This window comes from Struthio camelus, chromosome 3 (assembly GCF_040807025.1).
Source record: "Struthio camelus isolate bStrCam1 chromosome 3, bStrCam1.hap1, whole genome shotgun sequence".
Taxonomy (NCBI): Eukaryota; Metazoa; Chordata; class Aves; order Struthioniformes; family Struthionidae; genus Struthio; species Struthio camelus.
Window position 1 is genome coordinate 125,743,907 of NC_090944.1, and position 19,188 is coordinate 125,763,094.

The 19,188-nt window shown below is 51.9% G+C and overlaps 1 protein-coding gene and 1 long non-coding RNA gene across 3 annotated transcripts; one reads left to right on the forward strand and one right to left on the reverse strand.

Annotated features, from left to right (window-relative positions):
- Positions 1 to 653: 653 nt before the first annotated feature.
- Positions 654 to 10,444, forward strand: LOC104151533 (uncharacterized). Of its 2 annotated transcripts, XR_011140491.1 has the most exons (5): positions 654 to 720; positions 2,501 to 2,608; positions 2,821 to 2,907; positions 3,663 to 5,553; positions 7,269 to 10,444. It is a non-coding gene; the product is annotated as an uncharacterized lncRNA (long non-coding RNA). The 2 variants fall into 2 exon arrangements; XR_011140490.1 differs by lacking the exon at positions 654 to 720 and having other exon boundaries at positions 2,307 to 2,608.
- MIXL1 (Mix paired-like homeobox) lies at positions 1,001 to 1,911 on the reverse strand. The gene is given in 3 exon segments (XM_068936365.1): positions 1,001 to 1,444; positions 1,533 to 1,739; positions 1,831 to 1,911. Coding segments are annotated over 3 exon segments (612 nt in total). The 3' UTR covers positions 1,001 to 1,120.
- Positions 10,445 to 19,188: the final 8,744 nt, after the last annotated feature.

Genomic DNA, 19,188 nt, shown 5'->3' on the forward strand with positions numbered 1-19,188 from the left:
CTTTCTAGGTTTCTTCAACCAGCTCCACACTGCTCACTGTTCTTTCAATGCATCCAAAACAGCAGAGCCTCATGATGTTCAGCTGCTCTTTCCTGAGTGCAGTGCTACAGATTGCTCTACAAAGCTCTGCAGTCTTGTAGGCAGAAAAAATTGGCCTCACCTTCAAAACTGGCATATACTAGTATATCATTTCTTCATAAAGTGATGAATTATAGCAGGGGCTTGGGCTTCTGCTACTACAAAGTTTCATGTTCAGAGTTCTGTTTAATCCAAAACCATTTAGCCTACTACTGATCACACAAACAGCTCCAGCATAGCTTTCAAGCAGCTGAACTGTAGGGGCTACAGCGCCTTTACAGTGTTCTTGAAATGCTAATAATTTAATCTAGTTTAATGTTTACATTGGCTCAAGTGGCACAGCTGAGGTTTTTGTCCAACTGAGCCAGCTGGTCAGAGGGGTTTTCTTTTTTGTTGCTGAGGCTGCGAAGTTTGCCTTTTCCCTCTGGGGAGGGGGGAAAAAAAGAGCCGTTGTTAAGAACTGAAGCTCTGACCTCACCAGTGGCAGTGTTTGCACCCTGTATTTGTAACCGGCCCTTCCAGCCCCGTAGGGCCCCTGCTCTCTCGGGAGCTCCAGCTCTCCCGGACGGAGAACAGCAGAGACTGCTCCAGCTCCCAGGGGCCGGCGCTTCTCTTCTTCCTCCCTACCCCACGTCGCCCAAGGTAATAAGCCCTTCCCCAGGCCCACGCACAACTCCCGGCTCAGGCGAGGGCAGAGCAGAGCAAGGATGCAAACTTTTATTTCTTTTTCCTCTCTCGAAAAAAAACCCAACAGACCAGCCCGTCCCCAAAAACAGGGCAGCGAGTTAGGTTAAATAGCAATACAAAACGTGCTCCTGGAAAGCTTTAAATACACGGTAAAAAATATGCCATGAAGCTGACCCGTATCGTATCTTAAATAAATAGGTGAAATCAGCCGCTACAGGCTAAAGTGCAGTAGTTGCAGGAGGGCTGAGGCAGCGCGGGCGCTCGGGGCCGCCTGCTCCCGCCTCGCCTGGACCCGGGGCGGGTGCCCTTTCAAGCCCCCAAAGTGGGGGGCGAGGGGGGCCGGTCCGGGGCCCCCTCACAGGGCGCGGAAGGCGCCGAGCGCGTTTTCCTCCCACTCGGAGCCCGACTCGGAGTAGCCGCTGGTGTCCTCGGCGTCCGACACGGGCGAGTACTGCCCGCAGAAGGCGCGCGGCGGCGGGCGCCCCCCGGCGAAGGGGGCGGCGGGGGGCGGCGGCGGCGGCGGGCGGGGCCACTCGTAGGGGCCGGAGCGCGCGGCGGGCGGCGGGCAGCGGCGCTGCTCCGCGGCGGGAGGCGGCGGCGGCGGCGGCGGCGGGGGGGGGGCGGCGCGGGCCGGGCCGCGCTGGCGGCGGGACTTGGCGCGGCGGTTCTGGAACCAGACCTGGGGGCAGAGCGGAGGCGGCGGGAGCGGGGCGGGAGGCGGCCCCCACCCCCGCTCCGGCACCCCGCTCCCTCCCCCGGCCCCTCACCTGGATGCGGGACTCGGGGATGCGGGTGGCGTCGGCCAGGCGCTCGCGCAGGTGGATGTCGGGGTACATGGTGTCCTGGAAGACCAGCTCCAGCGTCTCCAGCTGCGCCGCCGTGAAGCTGGTGCGCTTCCGCCGCTGCGAGGCGCCGGCCGCGGCCCCCGCCGCCTCGGCCGGCTCCGCCGACAGGGCGGCCGGCGGGCAGCCCCGCTCTGCGCCGCGCCGACGGGACGGACCCAGGGAGGGAGGGAGGGAAGGGAGAGCGGCCGTGAGGCGCCGCCCGGACCGGACCGGACCGGACCGGACCCCCGCCCGCCCGCCCTCCCACCTACCTACCTGCGGGGAAGGCGGGCGGCGGCCCCCCGAAGCGCAGCGCGGCCATGGCCGGGGGCGAGCAGGCTCTGGGCCGCTCCGCTGCCCCTTATAGCCGGGCTGGGGGCGGGGGCGCGAGGGGCGGCGGCCCTGGGGTGGGGGGTCCCGTCCGGGAGGGGTCCGGTCCGGCGGCGGCCTGGGGAGGAGGTCCGCTCCGGGGGGGGGGTGTCTGGTCCGGGGGGGGTTCCGGGGAGGAGGTCCGGTCCGGGGTGGGGGGGGTGTCTGGTCCGGGGGGGGGTCTGGGGAGGAGGTCCGGTCCGGGGTGGGGGGGGGGGTCTGGTCCGGGAGGGGGTTGAGTCTTGGGCGGGGGGTCCGGGAGGGGGGGGGGGGTCTGGTCCGGGAGGGGGTCGAGTCTTGGGCGGGGGGTCCGGTCCGGGGGGGGGTCTGGTCCGGGAGGGGGTCGAGTCTTGGGCGGGGGGTCTGGTCTGGCATCGCTGCAGCCAGGCAGGGGCGGCCTCCCCGCCGCTCGCCGGTCAGCGCTGCCCGCGGGGCCGAGCGCTGTGGCTGCACCCCCGTGGCCCGGAGCACCCCGGGGTGATGTTAGCAGGGAGTTTGCTCTCTCTCTCTCGGTTCCTCACGTGCAGGCGTGTGTTTTCCAGCCCGCTTCGGGGTCTCACGGACGGCGGGCTCACGGCAGCGGAGCCCGCGGCTGCCCGCTGGGCCTGCTGCCGCCGCTGCGAGAACGAGAACATCCCTCTCGCTCGAAGGTGCGAGTTAAGCCTAGCCGAGGCGTTTGTGCCGAGTGGCCGCCGAGGCCGGTGCCGCGGCCCCCTCCAGGCGCGGGCCGATGCCCCCCGCGCGAGGCCCTTCCCAGCTGGAGCGGGGCGAGCGCTCCCGCGCCGCCTGATCGCTCCAGCAGCGAACGCGTGACCTTCGTCGAGGCGCTTTAAGAAGGGTTTGCCCTCGTTTTGCTTTCCAGGACTGCCTGCTGTGAAGAGTTACTCGGCGTGGAAGAACGGTGTTTTGATCCCCAAAAGGCGGTTCGGAAGAAGCTTGTTCATAACGCGTGTGTACCTTGTGGGCTTTTACACCTGCAGCGGTCCGGGCGCTTTGGTTAGCAACATCTCCCGGCCGCGTTGTTGTGACTTGCGGTCTGCAGGTGGTGGTCAGAAACAAAAGTCTTGTTTTCAGTCAGCAGCGTAGGGCAAGGGCAGCGGTGAGAAAGGTGAGCAGGGACCCGGCGAGCGCGGAGGTCGCTGTTTTAGATCGTTCGGCAGTGGATTGCCTCTCCCGGGCTGGGGCAAGGGTGGATGAGTCTGCAGGTTTGGAAGGTGTCACCAGTGGCACCGAAAGGGAATTATTCCGTATTACATTTATGTGCTGAACATCTTACCTGTAACTTACAGAAAATAACACTTGCTGAAAAACCTAAGTAGAGGCTCCTTCAGCATGTAATGCAGAATAAAGATTGACGTTCTTTAGCTTTTTGACAAATTGAATCTTGCTTTGAATAACGCCCTTATAGGGACATCGATTTCAGTTTGATAGGATCTGCCTCAGGCTTGACTTTGGTGGTGGATTAAGTAAACCAGAAGAAGAAAAAGCTGATTTCAGGAAAAGGGCCTGGGTGCAAGCACACGTATTTGCTTCAGCAGCAGCAGCAGCACAGGCTCAAGTAGTGTCCGCCACCCCAGGCACCCCTCGCTCTTCACTCCCGTCCTTGTGTTACCCCTCAGGCGAGGGGGCTGCCTAGTCGCATGTGGGTCCACGCAGTGATCGAGGAACTGATCTGAGGTTAAAATAACTGTATGGGCACGGCAGGTATTTTTCATGCAGCTCGATTCCCTGAGCCCCGTTCACCCAGGGACGGCTGCGTCGGTGCGAGGGTGCGGCCAAGGGGACAACTGGAGACGCTTCAACCGAGATGAGCACCAAAGGATGCGCGTGTGGCCTGAGGACTGCCGCGTAAGGCTTCGCTCCCGACTGATCCGGCCTTTCAAATTCAGCTCTTCCTCAGGGCCAAATTCTTCGGGCACGGGGCAGCCACCCTTCCAGGAAGGGGGTGTGGGAGGGGAGGTGTTTTGGGGACTCTCTTGCCCAAAGAGGGTGATGGAAAAACGTGTTGTCACTACTCTCACTAACCCCCAGGCGGGGACCGGCCTCGGCTGTGCCGTCAGACGTGAGAACAGAGCATTGTGTTGAGGAGAGAAATGAGGGGATCCCTTCTGGGGCTGCTTCTAGGACTGCCAACACCTGAGCCTGGCGCTGAAGTAGAGGAGGGTAAAACTGGGGCAGTGCTGACCAGGAGCATGGTGGCTTCCAGCGTCAGACTTCCCATTAAGACAACTATGTTATCAATGTATATTGAAGAGGTCCTCAGGAAAGAGCAAGTCCTGCGAGCTAATAGACCTATTCCCAACTCATAAATCTGGAAATGGGCTCGCTCTTTGATCTCTGAGCACTGCTTTTGTAGGCGGTCACTGCTGTGATATCCTTAGGGCCGAAAGACTTCTCCGTTCCCTGGCGCTTTACAGTGTCAGAGGTGTTCCAATAACTGTCTCGTAACAGCAACTAATGTGCTTCCCCGATGGGAAAAACGACTAGAGACATTTCCCAGGCCTTAAGGCCTTCATTAGGAGACAGAGATAAGATATTTGTAGACTTTAAAAAGAAGGAAAGTCAGCTTTATTACAGTAGAAAAAAATAACTTGTACATACTAAATTTTGTTTGTAATAGAACTTGTAAGACGAATGGTGTTTGACTGCTAGTTCTGTAACAGTTGATAGAAAGTCTGGGTTGTGCAGCTTTATAAAATAGGATACGGGTGCGTTATGACTGAATCAGGGCAATGGGCAAAACTGCCCCTGTCCTTAATACGGCCCAGTATTACAAATAGAGACGCCAGGGTACGCGGTTCGTGCTCAGCCACTGAATTATCCATTTACAGATGATTGAGCTGTCTAGTAGCCGTTCACACAGTTAATCGTGAGGGGCTGACCCAGCTGCAGGTAGGCTTTTGTCTGCACTGAGTGGTTGCACACCTTTGATGCTGACCACTGTTTGCTTCCACTCTCCACGTCCCGGTTTCCTTTCCTGCTCTGTCTGACCAATACCAGCATTTTGACATATCTCGGTGAAAAATCCTCTTAGGCGTGCCAACAGTATGTGCTGGACCCAAAAGCACAAGCGACTTTGAGGCAAGAGCAGAAGCCAGGAATCCTGTTTCCCGGTCCTGGTGCTCGGAGCGTTAAATACGAACTCTTCTGCTCTGTAGGAATCTGGTGGCTGCTCTTAGGTATTGGCTTGCCTTGAAAGGGACCTCAGTCTGAGAAACTTAAGAGGGACTTAGCGCTCTAATTGTAACAGATTGTGCTGTTGCATGAGATCAGAGTACGCGTCTTTCGCTGCCGCCTCCGAGGCGAGCGGGATGGCATGAAAGACAGCTCTTTGTTTCTTCTGCCAGGTTTCTCCCCTCCTAATGTTGGCACACCTCACCACAGCTCCCGCAGAGTTGCATCCCACCAATGTGCTAGAAGTGATGCCTGCGAGGGATTGCAGCATGCCTCCTGCAGGGAGAGAAAGCGATGTGTCTGGATTCGGCAGCGTTTCCTCTCCCCGACAAGGAGTTTTGCATCCAGCTGTGCCCCCTTAATCTGACGAGGGTGTTTCCAATGCCGTGTAGGTGCCAGCACGGAGGTGGAATTGTTCTAGGTAAAGGCTGGAAGTATTTCAGGAAGTCATTCAGACTTTTGTCCCCTCCAGTTCTCTGTATTTGCTTTTATTTTTGTCCTATGAGGCAGGAAGGGGGATTTTACTTCTTGAGATGCAGAAGCTATGACACAAGTCCAAAAGGGGCTTGTTTTTGAAATGAAGATGGCTAAAATTGAGATAGTTGTCCCTAAGGGAAAAGCACAAGTGGCTTTTACTACCTTGTGTAGGTGACAACGACTGCTGTCCATCTTGGAAGCTGATGACACTGCTTTTCGCTCTGTCTGTCAAGGGGGAAACTTCCTATGCTTTTGTCAGTGCTGGGCCGCTGCGCGGAGATATCTGTGCTGAGGGAGCTGTGGCATTAGGAAATGTGCACTGGTGTCTGCAATGAAAACACAGTTTTAAGCTTCAGGTGGAGAACGTGCTGTCACGTCACTGTTGACAACTGCAAGCGTTCGGCAATGAGAAGACAAGCTCTGAAACATGGAGATTTTGGAGAGGAAGGGGCTTTGGAGAGGAGCGCTCCATGTACTGGCCTGCTGTCCTTGAGCTTTTGTGTATCGAGCGGTTGAGGTTCTCTACAGCTGTTGAGGGCCACAGAGTCACCTTTTAAAGAACGCAGCTGGAGACCCTGCCTTACTTTAGGAGCTGGAGCTTGGCAGCAGTGTGACGTTCAGTCATACCTTCACTGCAAAACAGACCCAGCCCCTTGGATAACTCACACACACGAGCAGTTTTGCTGTGAACTCTGAGAGGGGGTGAGATGCCATAGATTTTGCCATGCAGTGGTGAGGTAACCCCTGGTATACCCCTTCCCCTGGTTGCGCTCCTCTCGTTTATCGCCTCACTTTGTGTCTCCGAGCCTTCTGCAGGGAGGGAGCTCTCGCACGGTGCTTAACTTGTTCCAGCAAAAATTACAAAGTAGTTTTTGTGTGTGCTCTCTTTAATGTGAATACTCTGGTGCCTGAAAATATTACTGAACTTTTTTGTAGTGCAAAGTTAGGTCTCTCTCCTCTACCTGACTAGTTTCACTGAGCTTGCCAAGGCTTGTTATCTTGGAGATCTCAATTTGTATATCAGTTTTAACTGAAATTGGCCAACAGGTTCAAAAGCTCACATTAGGATACCGCCAGACAAAGGAACAGCAGTCACACAAGCCTGGTTTCATTTTCCTTAAGAGAAGGTTTAAAAAAAGCCAAACAAAAATACATTTTTGCTATTAAGACCTAGCCTAAGTCTAAGCTCTATTGAAGAAATGATGCCTGTATAATTAATGTTGGTTCTCACAAATAAAATTGATTGTGGACCAGAGACATTTTTATGGTCGCAATACTACATTTGCTCTGGAGCTTTTGCTGGCATGAAAATGCCTTATAATTTCCATCTTCTATAATGGGGCCCTAATAGCAAAAATCATTAATGCACACTAGCCTTTGGTTTTGAGGGCGTTTTTCTTTCAGCCTAAGAGGAAATCTTTGGAATGAATGCTTAATTTCCATCTAATTGCTTCTAGTTACTGAATAACTCCTCTAACAATGCTCTTTATAACCTCCAAATGCTTTTAGAGGTTTATCAGGTCTTCCCAATGCACATAAACACAGATCTATACATTGAGGCACATCCAGGCTCCTAGGTAGAGTCCTGTCTCCTGAGATCTCTCAGTGATGTTATGCTTACAATTTAAAGTTGTTCTTTAATAATATTTATGTTTCTAGCTCTCATAGCTACAGCAAGGAAGAGCTTGAGAAGGTGACCTGCATGTTGTCCTCACTTTGATGCAGTGTGCAGATGTCCTGAGGTATGTTCCTGAGCAGTCTGAGCCACCCGACCATCTTAGCTTTTGAGCTATGTCCTCGGGAGCTCCTCGCCAGCTCCTCACTGCACCACCAAGGCTCTTCAAAGGACCCCGCGCGTAATCCTCCACTCCGGGGGGAGTCCCAGAGCAGATCCCGGCCTCCCTGCAGACAGGGGCCAGCAGTGTAAAGAAAAGAGGAGTTAAGCTTTCCTGGTGGGCCGGGGAAATGGCTTGGGGGTGGACGGCTCCTTCTGTCTCTCGGCGGGGTGGGCTTTGGGCTTGGCTGTTCCCACCGCACATGCGTGTGTCGGGGGGGGGATCAGTAAAGGGACTTATCTGTATGAAAAGTACCACCGTGTGAGGATTGGGGACACAATGTTTTGTTGCGCCTAGACAAGATGACAACTTCTGTGCCTCAGCGTCACCATCTGTGAAACTACTGCAACGTTGATATTTGTGTCTGTCCCTGACCGTCAGGCCCTCATCCCCTGTGGGACAGGGAGAGGGGTCCCATGTTACCAGGAGGTCCGAAGGCCAACTCTGAGCCTTGCTCGGGCGATAGCGAGGCTGTCCCAGTTGACAGTAGGTGCCTGGGCACCATCCCTTTTGAGGGGCTGCCAGCGTGACCTCCTGTCCTGCCCGGCCACCTGTGCCCAAGGGATTGGGCCAAACCCCTTCCAGGGCTTTGGTGCCAGCAGTAAAAAGTACGCGATGGATGCTGTCACATCTGAGAGCTGGAGCAATGCCGTCAGAGGCTGGTGACACCAGCTACCCGTGCAGGACGCTCCTTGTATCGCCTCGTACAGCTACAGGGCCGCTAGTTATTTCAGGTCACAAGGTATAGCTCCCGCTCTTGCCAAACAGCCCTGTGCACAGATCTGCTGTGGGGTTCACATACGTATGGCAAGTGTTTGTGTCCTTTCTGAAAGAAGACTCAGTCTTGCTTGCCTAGGATTTGATTACTTCTGTATATGTGTAATATGTTTTTTCTTTGAAAATTGAACTGCTGTTTCTCATTCTCTGATTTTAGCAACAAGAAACAAATAGTATCTTGTGACTTGAACTTTGTGCTCAGGAGGGGGATGTGCCTTGGTAGAGTAAGGCACTTCCTGAGAGGTGCGAGACGTGACTTCAGGATCTCCTGGTACCGTTCGTGTATTCTGCTCCAAAGAGTTGATAAGAGCTTCAGACGCACAGAAAGCCTGGAAGAAAGTAGCGGTGGGGGATGCATAAGAATCTAGCAAATGCTTATGACAAGATCAAAGGGCTGCATTTGCTAGGTCTCAACAGGAGCAGATTTGGGCTGAGATGCCCGGGTTCAGAGGGGACCCAGACATAGCACAGGGGCAAGAGCAGAATATGTCTTGATTGCTGGCTCCCTACCTTCAGAGAGAGGAAGATCAAGGAGCTGGGAGTGGAAGGAGATAAGAGCAAACGGTGGAGGTGGGGTCAGGAAGGGGCAGGAGGTAGGAAGCTATCTGGAGAGAGGAGGGGTTGGTTGGTCTAAAGCGGACGGGATATTTAGAGTTGAATTTAGATGCTATTACACCTTAGCCTGCCTTTGAGATACACTGGGCATAGCAGGATATGTGTAACTGACGGTCACTTTTGCTCCTGAAAGGAGTGGATAGTCTTACAATGACTTCTGTGGCAGCAAGCCTTAGGCTTAAACAATTCGTTGCTGCAATTTATTTTCTCTGCGCCCACCTCTCCGATCTCATGATACTATGAGAAAACTTAAAGCATCTATTTGATGAGTTCATCATGTTGCTTTGCTTAATCATATGCTCTGAATGAAGTCTGTAGAACAGTCATACCCCATTCTTAGAGATATTTTCATCAAAGGAGGATTTTATAATAGTCATTGATCCGGGTGGTTGTGTATCTAAAATTAGTGGACTGTGTGAACTCCCAGTAGTTTCATTAATCCTTTGCATGGGCAAAGGAAGCACTTCTGTCTTTGCAGATGAATAAAAATAAAAAATAAGAAGAAAGGAAGATAAGAACGGAAAAGCTAAGGAAAGAGAAAAGGCCCTCTTTACCTCCTTTTTATACAGCACCTACTTGCATGGAGCCAGCCCTCCAGGATGCAGCTTGCATTTTGGGCCTGGTCGAGAAGGGCAAGATGGTATGGCATGTACCAGAGAAGCCACGTCCTGTTTAAATAGCACTGTGTAATTGAAAGAAAAGCTCCAAACAGTCCTCTCTCTGCTTTTTAAGACTCTGTGGCCTTAGGAAGCAGTGTTAAGAAATTGTTTTCTGCCATTTCTTGGTAGACTGGGGTTTTGTGGTCATATAGTAATGTGCTGCAAAAACAGTACTGCTCAAGCATCTGCTGAGGCTCCTTCGTGGAGCAGCAGATGCAGTAGTTTCTCCTGGTAGTGCCCTGTCCTGCTCTCCTGCCCAGCCTGACTGCATGCAGTAAGCTCCTAAAGCCCCGTCCTCTGCTGCATGTTCCAGTCGTCCTTCTACCCTTGCTTCACTAATGAGAATCACTGGGTGTTTGGTTCCTGTCCTGCAGTGTTTGATATCTGTCTTAGCGCCTGAGCTGCAGAAATTAATCGATTTTATAAGAATCTCACTTTTTTCCTTCTTTCTGTTAAAGCTAATGTCTCACGGTTGTTGAGAAAATAATCCAAGTATGAAGCAAATTTTGCTGTGATGTTTCAACCCCACAAGGCAATACAAAGAATCCGAACTTTCCTGGTAATGCCAGGTGCCTGTTAGGATGAGAACACGGATCCACTGCCTTTCTCCGTCCCCGGGGTGTCTTGTGCTGTTAAACCTCACAAGTTTTCCTTCTCTGAGTGGTATTGACTGGAGATTTTTGCAGTTGTTTCCCTGCATTTCCCTCCTGTTGCTGCTCAGTGCCTTCCACGTGCCTAGGCTGATGCTCTGGCTTCATTCTTGCCATTCATGCTAAACGTTTCCTGTCTTCTTTCCTAGCTAGTTTCGGAGACGAGGGACTGTTCGTCTCTCATGAATCTTGCAACAAAATCATTTTGTTTTGCTCTGGAATTTTTTTCTGGGGTTTTTCATTTCAAAGATGGTCAGACCTCTATACAGCTTGGAAGATTTTCAGCTGTAACATTTAGAAGGAAGGAGGGAAGTTTTGTCTGACTTGAAGATTTGCGGCTGATCATTAAATCAGTAGTTTCTGGTGATCAGAGCTGGGGAGTGCAGCAGTTACTATGCCATTTCATGCAGTAATTCTCTTCCATGCATGAACTGACTCATACTCCTTTGCTATTTAAAATCATGCTGAAGAAAAGAAAAAAAAGAAAGAAAGAAAGAAAGAAAATGCCATGCAAAGAAACCAGTAGGCATTATTTTGGTGGGTTATCCTGATTTTTGTAAGCCCGCAGCACAACTTGCCAGTGTCCGACTCACCCCAAAGCTCCATACATTTGCATAGAAGAGTATCTCCGTCCTCCTCCCCCACCGTCCTGCCTCCCGCAGCCCAGACAAGCAGTCCGTGACCTTCCCACACGCGGCCTCTCTCCTGCGGCAGGTCCCTGCCCCATGCCCCTGCCAGGCTGCCCGGCTCAGGCATTCCCTGACCTTCGAGGTGTGCCTCTTGTTCCCCTTTCCCCAACTTAAATGCCAGCTGTTTTTCTTTGCCATTATTCAAGCCCAGCTTCTCTGATTTTATTTCTGGGGAAGGAGGTATTTTCCTGTTTGGCTTTGGCCCCCTTCGTCAAGGGCGCATCCACGTCACCTCTTCCTTCTAATCCGCCCCGTTGTTGTCTAAAGGTGTTCCTCTCTTCCCTTTTCTTAGTAGTTGGGTCTCTTTATCTTTTAGTCCCCTAGATTCTTTCCTGTCTCTTCTGCATTTGACCAAGCTTGTCAAAGAGGGAATTTGAGACTTTCCTCCTTGACAGCTCTTCCTGTCCACCCCCGGAAGTGTTTCTGTGCCACCAGACACGTGCCAAAGAGCAAATACGTGTATTATTCTAAATGAGACAACTGCAATCCCAGATCAAGAGCGACTCCAGACAGCAGTGATCACAGTAGCTCTCTACTGCCATCTTAGCCATGACCCATGTCCTCAGGAGACCCTATTTTTCTCTTTTACTGTCATATCTTCATATCTGGGAGGCTGCTGTAAGGTCTTTGAGGTAAGAGAAAGTGCAAGGCAGTGGGAAGAGTTCGCTGCAAGGCTGGCTGTTCAAAAAAAGCAGCGTTGCAGCACCTGTGTTTCTCCTTGCGCTCCCACCCTTTCTGCCAGCTGCTGCAACCAGCCTGGGGCTCGGCCGCCTGTGCCTAAACTGTGAGCGTAGACAAAGCCTCGATGGAAAGTTTTGAAGCGGCTGCAGTGGCTGGAACCCGCAAACCTGGACTGGATATCCTCTCCCTGAACATCCTGAATCGCAGCAGCACCTGGCTCTTTGGCATCATGCGTGTCTTGCTCAGAGCCAACAGGGCAGTGTTCACGGTACTGCTTTTATAGCATTTCAGAAAGGCTGTGTTTCTCACAAACCTTGCCAAGATGGAAATACTCGAGGTCTTCAAAAGGCAGAAGTGAGAACATAAGGAACGTCCTTAGATGACTCTCTCTTTGTCGAGCTGTCCTTCCTTCATGTGGTGTGTTCCTTATCGGATATGGCAGCAGGAATCGTGGCAGGTACAGCGCAGTGCAGGAGAAACCTGCTGGCTGTGAAAATCCTCATTTCCTGAAGCTTGAGCCTTCCTGCCTAAAGAGCTCGTCTTTGCAGCTTTTCAGGCTAATGGTGGCTGCACGGCGCCGGCTCCTGCCCGAGAGACCGGGGCAAACGCTAGCCGCGAGATGCGAGGCACCCGCGCGAGCCACCCACAGGGCAGGCTGCGCTCTTTTCTCCCCCTCACCAAGGGTCCGGCACGTCTGTGAGCACTGGCCACATGCGTTGCAAAAAAGGTGTTTGTGTTCAAGCTCTCCACAGCAGAAGTTTGTCCTTAACAGCGATCGCCACGTGCCCCCGTGAATGCCTGCGTGCCGGTTGCTGACGGGACGGCGCGGGGAGCGCTGGCAGAGGCGCTGGGGGTCGGAGCAGGCACCCTGTGTCCCCGAGCAGGATCGGTGCCTGCTCCCGCTTGCCCCAGCCTCGTGAGGAAGGGTGGAGGCGCTGCCGCTTTCCCAGCTTCCTTCGGTTAGCCCCGGGGCTTGGGGGGAAGGCTGACTTCTGCTGTGAATTTGATTTAGGATCATGTAATATGGCTACGCACGAATTGCTGCCGAAGACAAGGGCGCTGCAGGTCTGCCTGAGCTCTCTTTTCCCTGGCTGCGTTTCCCAGGATCCACGCAAACTCTTGCCAGCATTTTCCCGCAGGTGCAGAAGAAGCCATGGACTGAAACACACCGGTGGAAAAAATTATTCACTTTTTCTGCACAAAAAGGGAGAGAAACTTCTGTAAATGTCTCTCTTTTTCGGTGGATCCAAGTTGCCGTTGCTCCTTCATGCTGGCACATAAAAATTAGGAGTCGCGCAAAAAGGAGTCGCTGTCTGCTCTGTGGAGCGCTCGCAGAACAACCGTACTTCAGATATTTGCAACTCTTCTTGCTCAGTGACGTCTTGGGGCCCTTTTGGAATTGACGCCTCAGCGTGGCATGAATCGCAAGGGGAGGCTCACTGGAAAACGCCTTTGCCAGCAGCGTCTCCCGTACGCTCAGCAGGAATAAACAAGGGACATGCCAAAGGGTGCTTTGGCTGGCACCTTTCTTTTCTGTGAAATTGTGCCTCCGTTAGGCCTGTTTAGCGGTGCGCTACGTTAGCAACGTCCAAATCCTAGTGTGGATATGAGCTATGCTTGTGAAACTAGAGACGTTGCTGCTGTACTGCCCTGCTGGGCTGACAGAAGATCCTAGTGAAGATTTGGTCCTAGGCCCCCAGCGCAGGGTGGAGGGGGAAGCCCTTGCAGCAGCAGCCCACGCTGGTGCTGTAAGAGCAGGCCTATAGGCGCCTGCAACAGGATCCCAGGTCCCTTATAGCTGACGCTATAAGAGCGGGGCTATAGGCCCCCAGGCCGGAGCACCACATCAGGAGGGCAGCACCGGCACCGGGGAGAGGCCGCAGTGCACGTCGGCGTTTCTCCGTGTCACGCGTTGAGGCAGCAACTCCTTGGACGTGGGAGGGGGCAACGCAGCGCCGACCGCTCCTGCCTGCCTTGCTGGCCCGGGGCCGACTCGCTTGGCTACGGTGCATTTTCTAGCAAAGATGAGGCTTATGCTTCCTGCAGTTTTCTCTGACGGTCAAATCTTAACACCCTTTGAGACCAGTAAACAGTGACGGATTGTAAAGAGGGCTGGGACTGTACCAGGAACTCTTGCCCATGCCGTTTTTGGCACACCGTGTAACCCACGCGCAAGGAAGGCTCTCAGACTGCGGTGATGCACCGTCTCCTCGGCCTCCGCAGGCTTTCATGGCGAACACGGGCTAACGTTCGCCAGCCTTTTGACTGCAAGTCTTGTCAAGACCGTGGGTCCCTGCAATACGAAACAGAGCAGGGGAAGAGAGAGGTGTGTTAGGATCTCAGAAGAAACATAGCCAAAAGCCCAACTGTCTTCAGTCAGAGTCAAACGGGAGGTGCAATGCATGTTAAACTGTGGAAGGTGCCTCAGGAAATCCAGGCCATTCGCACAGAGTTTGTCCAGCAATGTATTAATACAGTCATTCAGAGACATGCAGGCACAGGATGGATTTAGGAGGTTTTAGGGCTAGACCTCTTCCAGACAGCATTGGTGAAATTGCTGCACTAAACCTTTCTTCAGCAGTGTTTGGGCCAATGCTATTCTGTCATACCCTAATTTGCGTATCTTGTTTCACACAGGAAGTCCCATGAGCAACATCCTTGAACGAAACTGAACGAAAAATGTCCTTGAAATAAGCCACATGGAAGAGATTCAGTTACATAAAGTAGTCACAGCGGTTGGTCCTATTCTTATTTCATCACATCTGTTGTCAGCCAACAGATGTGATGATGGAAAGAGAAGAGGGAATCTGGAAGGAATTTGGCTACTTGGAGGAAAGATACTCAATTAGGATGCAATACTTCAGCGCCACAGGCTGGCGTTATTGCTAGCTGGACGGAGATGCCAAGCAGGCATAGGGAAGAAGCAAATTATCTCGCTGTAGCAGGCTGATGAATTATGTAGCTTTTTACATGCTATAGTAACCTGAGTGAGTCTGTGGACCGTTGCAGTTTGGGCTATGCTGGCCCAAATTCATTCCTCTGTCCCCAAAGCTCCTCTGTTAGCTACAGAGGTTGTGGAGGTGGCGAGGAACAGGCAGGCGTTGCGCTTGTCCCCGGCTTCGAGCAGCGTCACAGCTGCAGCAGCGGTAACAGTGGAAGGCAGCAACTGTGGTTTTTAGCCTCATGTGGTCTGGACACTCATCCGTGAGGAGCTAGCGAAGCTGCCCGCTTGCTAGGCCACACCAGCCGTCACTCACTGCTGACCTGAACCAGGTTTGAAGGCTGGGTCCAGAGATGAATAGTTTCACTCCTGTCGTTATTCTCCCGAGGCTGTTGGTCTTCCTGAAGAAGCCTTTCAGCAGCGCTCCTCAGAATGGATGCGGGGCAAGGGACACGTTCCCGTGCTTTTACTGCCGCTCTGGCGTTGCGTGGTTTCCTGTGAGCCTCCTTCCTCCCAGCAATGCATGACTTCAGGGCTGCATAGTCTGGGTGGAATGTGTTTTAAAGCGAGACTCTATTTAGCCATGATGTCAACTGCAGCCAACTATAAAAAGCTCAGTAACGCTCTCTGAAAGTGTAACAGCTGCTGCTCTGCACAGTCTCTGGTGTATTACCAGTTCGCCCTGTTTCATGTGCGCACAACCAAAATAAAATACTATAGCAATCATCTTCTTATATAGTTCAAGGAATTGGGGACATAAACTCTCCAGAGACTAGGAGGAATTCAAGGTTAACCAAACTGGGTAATTTTACACAGTTTGTTAACCAAAAAGGTAATTTTATCCAGATGTACGATATAGCCTGATTGTTACCTGCCACCTGACTGCATGGTATTAGCAATTCCTACATAATGGTGACAGACCAACAAATGTTTCCTTTGGACAGTTTTGCTAGATGTTATTAACACACAGTTATAAACTGAGCTCTTGGCTGTACTGCACGGGAGAAGTCCAACAATATATTACCTCATATGTAAAACATATTTTTGTCCTTAACTGGACATGGCCACGTATGTTTGAAGGCACACTAACCGGGCCCAGACTTCCCCTAAAAGCGGAGGAATTGATTCAGAAAACAGGATCTGTTAAGCTACAGTGAACAGCCAAGGTTAATGAATGTGGAACTGTGCTGGTAAACACGTTCCACAGCGGTAGCTGGAGACGTGGTCTTGGCCAGGTCTCTGATTAAGCAGAGCATCTCTAGGCAGATGCTATAGTAAAGTCGACGCTTTTATTGAAGCTGAACAATACACATTTAGTATTAATGCTTGCCTTTCACCTTGTGGGCTTGCTTTTGTTGAGGACCTTGATACCTTTTCCCAGGGTGAGCGTCTCTGCTTTACTGAAATGCAGGAAGGTTAAGTGACCTGCCCACAGTTAGGCACAAGTCAGCGAGCGGCAGAGGAAGAACCAGAGCCTGGCTGTCCTGGCTCTCCTTTCGCTCTTCCCTTCCCAGTACTCCCTGGGCCCGCTGCCTGGTGAGCTGACGTTGCCAGGTCACTAGCAGGCCATGCGGTTAAACTGGTTGTAATCAAAAGAGAGCTGAAACAATGTGTGTTCAGCAAGCAACAGGACGAGGAAAAGGGTTTGAAAAGTTGCATGAGAGCTGATGACCTGCTTTGAATTTCCCTATCAGGAAGTGCCCAGTTTGCTGTGGCAGCGGCTCAAAGTCCTGCTGGGCTGAGCACGGACTCAGCAGGGTCTGTCACGTGGCCGCGGGGCACCAGTGCAGGTCCCAGAAGTGGTTCCTGGAGGCAGGAGCAGAGATTTATCAGCAGCATGAAACAGGCAAATGCTTTGCTCGCTGTCTTGTCTCCCTCCTTCCCTGAGCTTTGCTGTGTGTGTTTTGAAGAGGCTAAGCACCTCCAGGAGATAACCTTGGAGCTGGGAAGTCAGAGCTGCTGCACTGTGTCTAATGTGGGCCCCAGCAGACTGGCTCACATCTCAAGATACACGCAGAGGTGCTCTGCCCTCCAGCCGTACCGCGTGGGGGGTTGAAGCGCCTTTCCAACTCTGTGTGCTCTCAGTTTCTCTCTCAGACAGGCATTCATCAGGTCTCTCCTTTATAAATGGGATTCACGCTCCAGCAGCACGAGAAGAAGGGAATTTCCTCCCGGTTCGGTGAGCCGTGCCAGGCTGCGTTTTCATTAACGCGGCCAGTAAGATGCTGCTGCTCAGGCTGATGGGAAGCGGTCTCCTACCTCACCTTCCCCGGGGGGGGGTTGGTGCGACCTCCAGGGCCCTCCTGCATCCTGGGGCGATCTGGCAAGACGAAGCCGCGCAAAGGGACAACACTGCTGTGTCTAGGCTGGTTCTGTGTGTTTTGTAGTGCAGATGGGGCCTTTGTAGTGTGGGTGAGGACCTGCCTGTTTCTAAGTGACATGTAAACTTTTTTGACAGGGGTTTAAGTGGCGGGAGTGCGCCAGTCACATAGGAAACGGTCGACTGCCAACCGCCGCTGTTACCGAAGGTGCCAGGGCAGTTAGGCAACGCGAGGGATGATTTTGCGTGAGACAAAGCCGCTGGGATGGAAACAAGCACGCGGCAGGACAGACTAGTTTGCATCTCGGTGCTTTGGCCGGGCTTGTTGAGCTGTGCCTGCCAGCGTGGCCGTGCGCTGACGTGGGGGCACCTCGCCTGCGCTGGCAGGCACGGTGCTGGGGCACAGGCCCGTCCTTCCTGCCCAGCTCTGTTAAAAAAATCTTGGGTTCCTCGCATACAGGCATGCTTGTCACTAGTCCACAAGTATGAGTGGTGCCTTGTACCTCACTTGTGTGAGCAGGCAGGTAGCACTGTGAGATGCCATGATCCTTCAGTTGCTTTGCTCTGGAAACTGCTCAGCCAAAAAAGTGACTATCCCTTTCTCCCAGTGCACCAAAATCAGACATGCTTCTCCTACAAGTAGAGAGGCAGCAATAGGTTGGGTTTTTGTTTTTGGGGTTTTTTTTTTTTAAATCAGCTGTCCGTGTTGCAAACTCATCCCAGGCTCAGATCGCAGATAAATTCCTAGAGACCAACAAGACCCAACCTGAAGGCACGACACATGCTAGTGAACCTCGTGGGAGTCAGCCCCCTGGGTCTCGGCGTGGAAACAAACTGCGCCTGGAGCAGCTGCTCAGTGTAAGATGAGCAGAATCAGGGGCCAACTGAGGGAACTAGTTTCTTGTATGTACAAATACACATGCAAACACACTATACAGTTATTTAAACAAACTCATGCTCAAGAAGAGTGAGTTGTGTCAACAGACTGTAACAACGTGCTGTCAGATAAGAACTGGCACATTTCTTGTGTCCAGCCATGTATATATAATGGTATCACAGCGGGAGCTGAGTTGCTGTGGAATTTAAGGTTGTGGGTTTTTTAATAGCACCTAGGAGACAGGATGCTGGCAATCCCTGACCATTTAATAACTTCCCAGCCAGCACCTCTATTCATCCTCGAATCATCTACAGATTATTTAGGAGTTTACTTTATGCTGTGATAACTAAGTTCTTTAGTCTCCTTTCTAAATAGGGATGGCTGAAGCTGTTTTTGCAAAGCTTTTGTCTACCTCTGTCTGAGCCTTCGTGACAAATAAGTGGCTTCTACACTTCTAGAAGTCAGAGCAGTAAACCATTGGCTACGAGCCCATTTGTTCAGAGAAGAAAAGAAAGTGATTCTGCAATTCTACACTAGTGACAAGATGAAGCTGTCTCACACAACAGACCTAGAAACCTTAGGCTCCTGGTATTCCGATTCCATGGCTATGGTTTTCCACAGTGACCAAGTAATTTATTTAATCTGTCACTGCTGCTGTGTAGGGTCCTGGAGCTTTAAGGTGTCAGACCAACTCCCTCAAGGCCTTAGAAGGCAAGTTCTTGCAATGTGCCACTGGGAAAAAAAAATGTTTTTTTTCCAAAGCAGATGCTTTTCCATTAATATGCTTTACCAGTTTAGGAAAACAAGCTTTTCTTTTAAAAAAAGGAAAATTCTTTGAAAACTTGGCTCTTTTTGCAAATAATGTATTGCTGAAGCTGACATCTTCTTTCTCTCCATTGGCGCTAGAGAAAATTTCTTCTCTGGACCGTCAAGACTTTTCAGTCCTCCTCATTTTTTTTTTCTCTCGACTCCTAGATGACTGCTGAAAGATCAAAATGATTACATATTTAGTTGTGCGTTAATTACTTGCCTCTAAGCGTATGATATTCTTTTCATCAAATCCATCATAGTGGATACTCTTATTTATTCCTGTGGGACTTGGGAGTCCTAATCAGGCCCAGAACCTTGCTGATGTGATCAGTAAAGCCTGGGCACCGGGTTATTCTGTTATAATGATGAGCAGTGAGATAATTACATTTCACATGCAAATTGTCATGAGGAGGGAATACCCACCGACCTGACCTCAACGGGGCATTTCACACCACAGTGATAAGGTTCAACCAGCAAAGAATGCTACTGCCCTCTTTTTGAATAGAGAGGATTGGCAAGAGCCATCTGTCTGTCTGTCTGTCCTGGCTAGCAGGTTACTTGGAGGTGCTGAGCGCAGACTAATGTTTTGGACTCCATCTGGCAAAGGCTTTCCTCATCCGGGTTTGTTCTGGGAAGAAATTTCCAGTCCTGTTGCCAGTCTCAGAGCATGTTCTTTCACTGAAAAATAACATTGTTTTGCTGTTATATAAAGGCTACTCAGCTAT